The sequence below is a fragment of the Dipteris shenzhenensis genome, chromosome 7 (assembly GCF_047967505.1).
Source record: "Dipteris shenzhenensis isolate YYH24624 ecotype China chromosome 7, Dip_SZ_1.0, whole genome shotgun sequence".
Lineage (NCBI taxonomy): Eukaryota > Viridiplantae > Streptophyta > Polypodiopsida > Gleicheniales > Dipteridaceae > Dipteris > Dipteris shenzhenensis.
Genome location: NC_141602.1, coordinates 5,119,102 through 5,131,147, shown reverse-complemented (window position 1 = coordinate 5,131,147; position 12,046 = coordinate 5,119,102). Strand labels below are relative to the sequence as shown.

General features: G+C 44.6%; 1 protein-coding gene across 1 annotated transcript in view; it reads right to left on the bottom strand.

Annotated features, from left to right (window-relative positions):
* The window catches only part of LOC147899849 (uncharacterized), a 51,875-nt gene extending 40,901 nt beyond the window's left edge, over positions 1–10,974 (bottom strand). Inside the window, exons 1-3 of the mRNA XM_087377273.1 lie at positions 10,753–10,974; positions 1,041–1,290; positions 77–520 (exon numbers count right to left, since the gene is read on the bottom strand). Of these exons, the coding sequence (XP_087233399.1) occupies positions 77–520; positions 1,041–1,290; positions 10,753–10,895 (837 nt within the window). The 5' untranslated portion in view covers positions 10,896–10,974. The remainder of the gene's footprint in view (positions 1–76; positions 521–1,040; positions 1,291–10,752) is intronic.
* Positions 10,975–12,046: the final 1,072 nt, after the last annotated feature.

Below are 12,046 nucleotides of genomic sequence, written 5' to 3'. Positions count from 1 at the left end.
GATGAAAGGTTCAGAAAAGAAAGCTGACTTGAAATGTTGTTAGCACTGCACAGGCAGAGCTCAACATGAAAGATACCTCTGTAGATGACTTTATGGCCAGCAATTCCTCAGGCTGAGACTCAGGAGTCCATTCAATGACAACAGACATTCCATCATTTGGCGTTGGAAAGCATCCATATCTCACAGTTGAGCCATCTGTCCTTGAAATGAGCAACGAGAAGTCCAAAAAAGGGATCCAGCTGTTCTTCCTCTCTGCATCCCTTTTTGACCTCCTAAAAGTGTGGACTGCATTTGGAAAGAGTTCAGGTGGCCTTGCCACATGAAGAACTTTAAACGTGTAGGGCATATTAATTTGCTGATAATCAAAGCCCTTTTGCCTAATAAACTCTTCCCGGACTGTTGATCGGACTCCATCAGCACCTACTAATAATGAATAATGGATCGGAGATTTATGAAATCCATCAAATGTCACAGTGTGGTCATCAAAATTAGCTGAAATACATCGTTCCTGGAAGTGTATCTGCAAATAATACCATCAAGAGAATGTGCAATACCCGTTTCAATCAGTAGATCTACAATCAGAGAATGTTGCATTCCACAGATTCAATAGTTAAACAAGGTCAAGGGTAAGCACTGTAAGACTTCAGAAGCACAGTGTTCTTGAATGGACACAAAAATTTCCAAAGGTCAGGCTCATAGACATTGTGAGTAATTCTGTCATTAGAATATGTACATCACCTCTCTCTGGGAGAACACTTATCTTCTCATGTGTCCAATGATTAGAATTACCCTATGAAAGGAACCTAGTATCAGATAAAAATCCAAGGTTCCTCATCAAAAGCTTAAATGATCATGCAAAGACGTTCCTCCTAAATGGACCTGGGGCATCATTTCAATGTCTTCAATCTCATGCTTGGACATGCAAACAAATATCCCCTGGAGCTGAACACTGAGAAATGAGAGACCTCGAAGAAAATTGACAATATCATTTCAAGGCAGTAGTACAAGTTGAGCAATCATCCCAGAAACTGGAAGCATACCTCTACTTCATCCTTTGAATACCGATTCCGAAGCTCAGAGACAAGTATGGCAGCCAATGATCTCTGATTAATGAGTAGAGAGGGCTTCTCCGGATTCCGTTTTAATGGAATACTTTTGGAACCTGTGTGAATGACAAACTGGGACGTTGGAACTCCTCCTTGCTGGACTACCTGCCAGAGTCCTTCCACCCTGCTTATGGCATCACGACCTCGTGCACTGAGCCCCACACAATATTGGCGGGTTTTATACCTGCACTCGAGACAGAACATGCACCAATCAATGAGTGCACCTACTTCTATGTTAGAGGAACATGATTAGGAAAAAATGAATCTCAGTTAAAATCTAATTCTGAGATGGGATTCCCCTATCTGCACAAAAGCTAAGTAATATACTCTTAACGAGCTCTTGATGTAACAGCAAACAAACTTACACCACAATACCATTTAAAGGAAATCTGCTGCTTTCACTGCATCAAAATGGTGGGTGAGAAGGTTTTGAGAAGAAAAATCTGTAATTCACAAGTGTAATCCATGTAAATCTGAAAGTGGATTATTAAATAAAACGTGTAAGACCGAAATTTGGATCCTGGTACCACATCCATGCATTAACGCTGTGAGAGTTTACATAAACCATGTTGTTTCAGCATGATAGGTTCCATACTTTTGCCATAACGATGACTTCTTCCAGGTCGTTTTGGATGGTTGCATAGTAGGGGGGTCAATACTTCCAGTATCAGAAGTTAAACAACCAAGAGACAGTCTATGCTTGGCTTGAAACATACTTCAATACAAATGTGGTCAAAATAAAGCTCTCAAATCAAGTTTGACAACAAGAAATTCACAACAAGTTCTTTCCACAAGCCTCCACATTTCCTTGGAGCTGTCCTGTGAAAGATCAAATATTTTGCTTACATTTTTAAGGATGGGGAAGGTAACTTCCACTATAGACTGTGCTTGTGCATCTATAATAGTCTTAAGCATTGGAATAGAAAAGATAAAAACAAAGCTAGTATTCACCAGCTCCATCCAAGGACTGACATTGAATAGACACTCTGAGAGACATATACTAGAAGACAGAAAGGAGCTGCTGCAATTAAGAAGAGATTGCAGGGAAGACTTTGAGAATCAGAGAGAGTATGCCTCAGGGGAGAGGGGGTTTGAAGAGGACAGGATGAGAGAGATGCAGGCTGCAAGGGTGTGAAGTTTGGGATTTCTGTGGAAACAAGCTGCAGGAAACCCCTTTGGAGTGTGTGTATTCTTCTCTACTTGTGAAAGCGTCACGTCAAAAATGAGAGTTAAAAACCCTTGATCTAAGGGCTGTCATCATATTCCTTTTTAGCCTTCTTTCACTATTAGGAAATACGATGGTGTAATTCTCCTAAGCTTAGAAATGTGTAAACCTTGTCATTATTTTTTTAAATGGTTATCCCAGGGATGGTCCCGTGTATTTACTCCATGTACTAGCAAGGGATGAGCAGTAGGGATTCTCAAGTTGCAGATGTCAAAAATTAGCGGGCCCTTTAAACATCTTATTAGGATGTTGGTGGTGTGCATCATAGGCCTTCCTATTCTTATAGGCACGTCCACAGCTTAGCCCAGGGTCAAGTTAGCCCTGGTTAGCCACTCTGAATCTTTATGAAGTGCTTCAAGGAACTGCCATGGCACAAAATTCCTCAAAACAACGTGTGTGTTAGTGAGTCTGTAGTATGCATATAATACCATTATCCTCCTAAGTTAACAATTTAGGAAACTAGAACCGCATAGTTAAGCCCCAACATCATCCACAGTTTAAATCCTTTCTTATAGACTTATTTCAAACATTGAATACAATGGTTCAAGTTTTAGCATTGGTCTGAAGGAGTACTTAATAATCCTTTAAAAATTTGCTAGGCACCCCTAAGCATATTCGTGATCTTGCTTCATGAGGCTGTATAACACGGAGACCAACTGCTCAGGACTCAGAGATGAGATCGTCAGACCCAGCTAGAGTTGCCTCAGAGGGCGATTACTTTCTTTAGTCAGGGAGATGATGCAGCCGAGACCTGGAGAGACACACGATAGACTCGCAAGTACATTGACACACAGGTTAGGCTTGGGGATCTCCTCTCCATGTTTGCTGGACCAGGCATATTGCCAACTGGTGTGACTGCCACTTGTCCGATGGGGATGAGGAAACCCAACGGACCACACAGGTTGACTAACATCAGTACTCTATCACAGGTTTTATCACAGGTTGATCGACATCCGCACTCTATCACAGGTTTTATCCCTCCGCGGCGCGGATCCTCGTCGGAGCCTCTGTGTGTGGAGACCCTCCTATCCATTCTTAGTTGTCCAGTGGACCTAGTTCCATAGACAACATACAAAGGACGCCATAGTGATATTATATTACAGATCTATTTTTCTTTCCATCGGTTCAGGTATTTAGTATTTCTATTTGTCTCAGATGCGGATGAGTAGCTCCACCCATTAAGGGTTTTCCTCATTGATTTGGTTTTTTCAGTCGCAATAGACCCTTCGGTCTGTTGAAGACTTTAATAAACCTTCTCTCTCTCTCTCTCTCTCTCTCTCTCTCTCTCTCTCTCTCTCTCTCTCTCTCTATATATATATATATATATATATATATATATATATCCTTCCTTGCTTCCCCTACTTGTCACTCCACTATCTTTCCTCTCCCTCTCATACCTTAATTCTATTCTGTCCCCCTTTCTCTACATCTAGCCAGTCACCTCTAGGCTGTGGAGAGAGAGAGAGAGAGAGAGAGAGAGAGACAGAGAGAGAGAGAGAATCTGGAGATAATTATCTATGAAACATATATAATTTATATAAAATACAATATTTTTACCTGTTTCTAGATGAAACGCCTGTGTCAAAATCTAGAAATGATTCTTGTGACGCTGACCACCTACCCCAACCTAGGGTCGGGTCTGCTGACTGCCATGGGCAAGCTGCCACGTGGCTGCTGATGTGGCATACAACAGTATGCTGCTGACGCAGGCACTGACGCATTTGCTGGCATAGGCACCAATGTGGCTGCTGACGCATAACATGTATGATTGCTAGTGTGGTGACCTGTACATGCCATGGGTTGTGGATGCCCGTGACATCCCCTTCAACTGAGATTAGAACTAGGGTAGGTGAAAAGCCTCCTCATATGCTGAAAGGAGCTAGGAATAATATGTGAAAAACTCCGCACTCGACCAGTGGTGCCTCTTGGGAGCTCCTATGCTTGAACTTGACTGTGCACAAGAGTCGACGGTTGCCTGTACCCTTCTTGAGCCAATGAGCCAAAATCTTCTCAAGCTCGACCACCTCTGCCCCAGCAATGATCTTGGGCTGCTCCACATCTGGGACCACTGTCAGTGCCGGATCCACATATGACTTGAGCCACAACACATGAAAATTTGGATGCATGGTCCATGCCGAAGGTAGCTGTAACTTCATGGCCACATCATTGATAACTTTAGTGATTGGAAAGGGGCCAAAGCTTCGATGTGAGAGCTTCGGGCACTTCTTCCCAATTTGCTTAAGTTGCTTTTTCATGAACTGAAGATAAACCATGCCCTTCTTTGTAGCCCACATCATGCCTATGTTTGTTAGCCTGCATTTGGTAGGCCTCCTATGCTTTGGCAATTTCACAGTGTAAAGTTCCACACAAGTCCAAACGCAATCGTCAAACAAATTCCTATCCACAAGGCATTTCAAATCTATACACCTCATAATCGCCAACTCTCTCCCTCCCTCTTTTCTCTCTCTACAAAGCACAAGGGCCCGAAACGTGGGATTTTAATTTCTTTGGTTGACCAGAGTCAACCCTCTTTGACTATGATTAACGGGCTTTGGCCAATGGTCAAGGCGCCTTAATTATAATCAAATCTCTCCAACCGAGGTTGGAATATCTTGGCTGACTAAAGTCAACACTCTTGGCCTAAACCAAGTCTCCCTGGCCGAAGTCAAGCCTTCTTAAGCGAAGTCTGGTGTCTTGACCGAGTCAAGTGTCTTTGACCATAATTGTAAATAATAAGAAACTTTGTAACTATGGTCAACTTAAAGGTCAACTCTGTATTTTACTTGGAGTATTTACAACTTGGTGACACACGGACTCCGTGATCTGCTCATATGACTCTGTGATGCAATCGGCCTCGTACACCTTCTAGGAAGTCTTGGTGAGAAGGGACTTGAACTTCTTGCCAAAGGCTGCTTCATAGGGAGTCCCACCCACACTGGTGGAATGGGTGTGATTCAAAATCCCTTGAAACAATGGTAAATACTGCTCCCATCAGGACTGTGCATTTTAACATAGCATTTCAGAATATCGAAGGCCAACTGGTTGTAGATCTCTAATTGGCCATTGGACTGAGGATGTAAGCTACTTGAAAAGCTAAGCTTTGTACCAAAGTTGTTGAAAAGGGCTCTCCAAACTGACCCGTGAACTTGGAATCCCTATCCGACACGATGATACATAGCATACCACACATCGGATACCACCATTTGAGGAGAAGTCGAGCTGTATCCTATGCATCAATGGTACCCTTGCATGGAATAAGCATGACAAATTTGTTGAACCTATCCACAATGGTCAATCAAATGGTATTCCTGGAACCAATAGCTAGTGGAAGGTCTGTGACAAAATCCATGCTGATCTATTCGAATGGCTGATCCGGAATCTCAAGGGGCTGAAGAAGACTTGCAACTCCCCATGGGTTACCTTCATCTACTGGCATATCTGGCAATGAGATACATATTCGTGGACATCGCTACATAAATGAGGCCAAAAAAACTTGCACTCAATCTTTTAAGAGTGCCTGCAACCCCTCGGTGTCCGCCAACTGTGGAATTGTGCATATCATGGAGCATGGTAGCACGGCATTGGGGCAGCACACAAAGGCGTCCTCAAAAAAACAACCACCCATCATGTATGGCATAATCTCCAGGCTGGTTATCAGGCAAAACATTGCACCAATAAACCTGAAAATCTCAGTCGCCATGGTACTGGTTGCGCATCACTGCAAGAGAAAACTCAAGTAATCCTGCCCCGTCTACTGAGAGCATCAGCCGTGACATTTTCTGACCAGGCTGGTACTCAAATCATTCCACCAAACTCCTCCATCAAGAGCTAAGGGAGCAGCGACCAGACTCCCCGTGGTTAGCTAGCCATGGTTGCACCAGGTGGAGCTGCAAGCTATGGAGGCCAGGCGCACTGTGCACTCATGCCACTCCTCAAAACCTAAATGGGCACAGCAAGGGGACAAGATGATGAGATCCTTCTTCCATATCACCAGGCCCAGATTAGCAAGGACACAACATTTGCTGGATGAGGCAGGCCACATGCATATGTATCCTCAAGACATTTTGCAGATGAACACTTCCTTTAACAAGTTGTTTTCGATTGAGCCCATGCCCTAGGTAGTCCAGTGGCAGACAGTAGAGATTTGGGGCCTACGTTCCCTCACAGCTCATGATGAGTTGGCTAGAGGTCCCTTTTACAAATTTTGATTTAGGCTCTTGATGGTATGCTTCCAAGCAATCTCCAAAGGAAGGGATAAAACCAGCATTCACCAATTGAGACCGATGACTCACTTGGACACAGCCTATAAGCTCTTAGCGAAGGTGTTGATGTCTACAACTGCATCCCCTCCTCCCTGACATAATACGTGGTAGTTAGATAGGCTTTGACCTAGAGCAAAGTGTCCTAGACAACAACTTCACTATCTGAAAGGTCCCAGTTTGGGCTACACAAGGGTCCCAGCCCCTACTATCCTTCTTTTGCATTTCAAGAAAGCATACAACATGGTGGATTAGGCCTCTCTAGAAGGAACCAAGAGGAGCCTAGGCTCCTAAGCACAATTGATCAGTGGGCTCTTAACGCAACACACAGGCCCATGAAGGAGGCATTTTCTCTTTGATGCTCCGTACAACAAGGCTGCCTTGTTGATTCCTCTTTGCAGCACACGCCTTGGGTACTTTCTTGGTCACAAGAGGCTGCACTAATCGAGATACGCCTTCTAATCCATCATCAGGAGGAAGTTGTGGACTCGAGTTCTTCTTAGTCTTACCTTGTACAAGCTTGCCTTTCCCGTTGCTCTTCCCTTTGCTAGAAGCCATAAGCATTTGCTGCCTCGCCAAATTTTGGAACCAGCATGTGGGATGACATGTCACATTCCAAAGAGATTCCAATCCACAAAGCACACTAACTCTTGTCACACTTGACTCATCAGAAGTCGCCTTCCTCTTCAATTGTCAAAGTCAAACCTCTGATGCTGGCTTTATCTGTGCTGGATTTCCAAAGCTCTCACCTCCCTTGGCTACGATCTCACTCCTCTAAGCTCTTTCCAGGTTAGAGTAAGGCATGGCAAGCTCTCCTAGAGCCAAACCACGAAGCAGAAGACTTTTCCCAGGTAGACCCAGACTAAAGCAACACTCACAAACACTTATGGGTGACGTGTGCACAAGAATAAATGAGAGAACACTGAGATCTAGGAGAATGACCAGTAATATGGACAGCCAAAAATACATAATGTATATTGAACCCAAAATAGGTTAATTCCATACAAAAGTCTTACCCCAATTGTGGGCATACACCTGCAGCTCCTTCTGCTCTAGAAACACCACAGAGGGCTGCCTAATACTGCTTCAGAATTCCCTTTCCTCTCCCTGTGAGGTTTAGTGGCTCTCAGTAGATGGAGACAATAGGCCTATGGCCCTCTATCTATAGGTGAGGCGCAGCGGCTCCCTGACCATTCATGTAGGCCAACCTGGCTGACGAGCAGCTGCCAACCCAGCCTGGCCCCCGAACCCGCACTTCCCTTGTGGCTGTCGAAACTCTACTGTGGACCCATTCCCCAAAATCCATTCTCAGTCCCCCTTTATCCCTTCCCTTAATGCGTCCGGCTCTGAGAGGGGTCATAGCTCCTGTTATTCTTTGATAGCCCCCTGTAAAAGAGCCGTGAGCTATCTTCTTCTCTCACCAGCCTGCTCAGGCTATTTAACTAAAGGCAGAAGTGAAACTGAAATGAAAGAGATGTGCGCAAGTGCTTTGAATACATGTGAGTGAGGTACACAAGTGTATACACGTGAGTGACGGTGCACAAACCCATCACTGGGAACTAGCCCCCAAAGGGAGCATATTTCTGTATTGATGCCAATAGGCTGAGCTGTTACAACTATAAGTGGAGGACAGAGCCTTCTCATGAGAATGGTGTGGAGAGTGGAAGACTGCTTCTCCTCTCCTACCTGCTGGCTGCTATGGGGCTGTTTACTGATCCCCCTCTATGGTTGTTCAGGCTTGAGCAGCTCATGTCTACAATGAGGGCTTGGTAAAATACCTAGCAAAACATCACAAGCTCTCTATGCGAAGTGGGGTGACAGAGAGCAGTGGGCACACCCTTGCTATCAGCGGTAAACTCACAAAAATGTTTTTTGACTCCTTTATATGCATCGCTCAAGATGCTGAAAACTGACAATTTCAACCATCAAAGGTAGAAAAACCCCATCTTACAAGGTATTTAAAAGTAGGATAATAAGCAGCATCATAAGCTGCACGCTTGGGCTAGCATGGAAGGCTGGGTAAGCATGGGCATGGGCAGACCTTCTAAGGGCCATGGCTGGGGCTATTGCAGACCCAGCAAAGGGCCAAATAAGAGGGGTCAATGGGAATTTAGAACACTAGGTATGTTCATCCTGACCAGCAACCAACACAGATCAGGGTCGATGGCCAGCAGGCCTGGTCAGCTAGATCTTCAAGAGGGTCGGTCAGCAGACTCTAGGTCGACCATCTGTAGGGCCTGGTCAGCCTACTTCAGGGTGGGTGGCTGACAATGCGGGGAGGGCGGGAAAAGGGGGGGGGTAAAGGGTTTTGTGCCTTCTTAGTCATGAAGCCACAAAAGCTCTAGGAAGAAAACACGGCACAAAATGCTCAAGCAAAACAAAAGACTAAGCGTGACTCTGATTTGGTGCATAAACCAGCTGTGTATTGTTACCACTGAAACAGATGTTGAGTCCTTCGTGTGCCCAACAAAACTCAGCTACATCTTGCTAAAGCATTGCCTTACATTGTGTGCAGGCTGCAAATAAACAATGTATACGCAGAAGTAAGCAAAAGTATGCAAAATCCTTTGACTTGGCAAGTGTGCCAGACTTAGGACAGTCCCAAATGCTGTAAAACTTGTCAGAAAGTCCATCCCACTGCATATGCCGTGTGTATGAATTTCTAATTGCTTACCTTCCTAAACTGTCTTTTCCGAACCCAGTTTCAAAGCTGGTGAGTCCGTATCACTGCTTGAGTTAGCTAGATGGCCCCCTTACAAAACATAATGATAGGAAAAAAGAAAAGTGCAGAGCTGAAAAATGAGCCCCTCTTCTCTCATCTGCCAGCAATCACAATGGCTACCTTTCAAACCTCCTACATGGTGAAGCAGCAAACTCAACACCCGCTGCTGCAGACACAGGCCCATTACGCCTGCTTGCTGTGCTGGGTTTTGCCTTATCTGATGCTTGCCATTTGGCTGGCTGCCCGACTCCTTTACTGTCCTCTAGGTGGATGCCATTGTCAAGAATGACACTTCAGAACTAGTTCACTTTCCATCTAGAAATAATGTAGCGGGTATGCAAAACAAGAAGACAGTGTAGCCCAAGGAAGAACATATGTTTCAAAGAATGCAAAAGAACACAGAGACAGAGCATCCAGAGGATTGAGCTACATGAGGTGACCCCACTTACTCAACGTCGTCCCAGCATCACGGCGTGGAACACCTGGGTTGCGCACAACAGCCTACCAGGTTGCAACCGCGGCCACTTTGATCGACCTCAAACAGGATATCATCTACACCGTGTGCGCCACTTGGGAGCATCGGACATCAGATTCTAGACGACCACCAAAAGTCGGGGGCGCTTCTGCAAGGCTTGGCTCGTAGGCATTTGTTACATTTATACGCTGCGAGTCCTCACCCCTGGCTGTTAGCCCTTGTTCCAGAGATTCCCTAGGTAGTGAGTTGGGTTCTCTAGAAACATGTTGGTCTTTTTTTTCTGATTTGGTTTCCCATGGTCGGGGCCTCAAGGACAGCTGACTAGAATGGTTGAGTCTTCCAAGCATTAATAGAATGCTCCTTTCTGTTCTTCTTTTTTTAGAATGCAAAAGAAAGAAGAGTGTTTAGTGCACAAAGGCCAGTAGCCAAGTACAAGCTAACTACCAGATAAGGGCTGCTGATCCGCTCTAAAAGTCCACCATGCTTAGAAATTGTGCATTGCACCAGTCAAGAATTTTGATGTATTGATGCCTAGGTTTGCGTTTCCTGGGTCACCTTGCTGGTCTGCTCATGTCATAACCTTGGTGGTACTTGCGCACTCCCGAGCGAACGCTTAATTTTGAGGAAGGTACCGTATCTCTTCACTAAGCTTTCTAGATGGAACTTTTTACTTAAACCAAGTCTACACGTGCCCTTCATGACTCAACTGATGTTCTCAAGGCGTAAACTTTCGTGATCTCTAAGTTTGATGGCGAACGGCACTTTAGACAGTAGCATGTGCCATGTACATGATTCATAGCACGTCACCAAAAGATGGAATTTAAGAACCCGCACAGTTTGAAAGTTTCGTGTGTTCTGCCTCGACATGGACAGCTGAAGTTTGAAGGGAGCACTGAAGTTGACAGAGTGATAGTTTCTTTGAGAGGGATTCCTTTTTCGAATTTAGAGAAGAAAAAGATGCTTACACGGGTAGGGGAGTACAAGGATCGCTACGCGATTCAAATATGCGGACAGGCAGCAGGTCAGGTCGAGGCTGCGAGAGAATCATGTGAGCTAACAACAGCCCAGCTGGCCCTGCACCCACGATCACTACGCCACTGTCTGCCATGAAGCTCTTTCAAATTCAAAAGTGCAGCAAGCGCTCACATCAGTGAACATGAAACATGAACACCAATCGATCCTCTCCTGTTTCTCACCTCACATTTAATAATAATGTAGCTGCGGATGTCACGAGTGTACGACATTCGAACATGGGCACAGTGCTTACACGTGGACGTTAACAAATCCTTCCACGTGTGTGAACTTATCGGCAATTCTTTGGGAGGAAACACATGATTAGCTTGGGTTTTAGCATTAACGAAGGGATACTTTTATTCATTAAAAAGATTGGGGGAGGGTATGCTTTGCTTGGCTTGGCTTGTTCAAAAGCTTGGCTTAGGCACCTATCGAAGAGTTTTTCATGTAAGCATGAAATGGGAGTATAGTCAATGTCGATTTTAAGCAATGCAATCCCAAAAGCACTTGCTCTCTTTTGGCCTGACCTATTGGGAAGGGTATATCAATGGTCATCCTCCTTAAAAAGGTAAAATAATTATTGGGAGTTATTTTGTGTTTGTTGAGTTACAAAATTGGGTGTTGGTCCAAATATCATGTCTATTTAATAGGGTAGCTATGCCATTCGTGACAATTTTGGATGTTTACACCACCCTCTATTTTATTCGTCTGCATTGATAAGTTCTACCACAATCTCTACAGTGCTTTGGTTTGTGCCTCATCTCCTCATGTACCACACAATCCCTGCAGATCTTAGATTTATTTAGGCTACAGTTATGGTGCCTCATCTCCTCCAATATTTTATTCTACACACTCTAGCTATCGTCTCCCATTTGCCCTCTAGCACTCGCTCGGTCCAATTTTATCTCATAGATTTTCAACAATTTTCATGTAGCTAGAGTCCTTTTGAAAGCCTCTCTATGCATGCACACCTTGTTGGCATATGAGCAGCTCACCATTTAGGTCCAAAACCATGCCGTTTGACATGGGCGTAATGGTGAAAACAATGGAGACTTCTTTTGTTTCCATCGACATTTCAATCAATTGTTGCAAAGCATCGCAATAATACAAAAACCATGAGATCTCTACTGTGCATGCATGAGCCTGATCATTTGGTTGCTCAAGGCATGAAATCATCTCTCAGCACCGTCTTGGTCGTGCTCTGGGAGAGGTGCCTTTATGTTTGGCTCGGGCTCAGATTTCTTG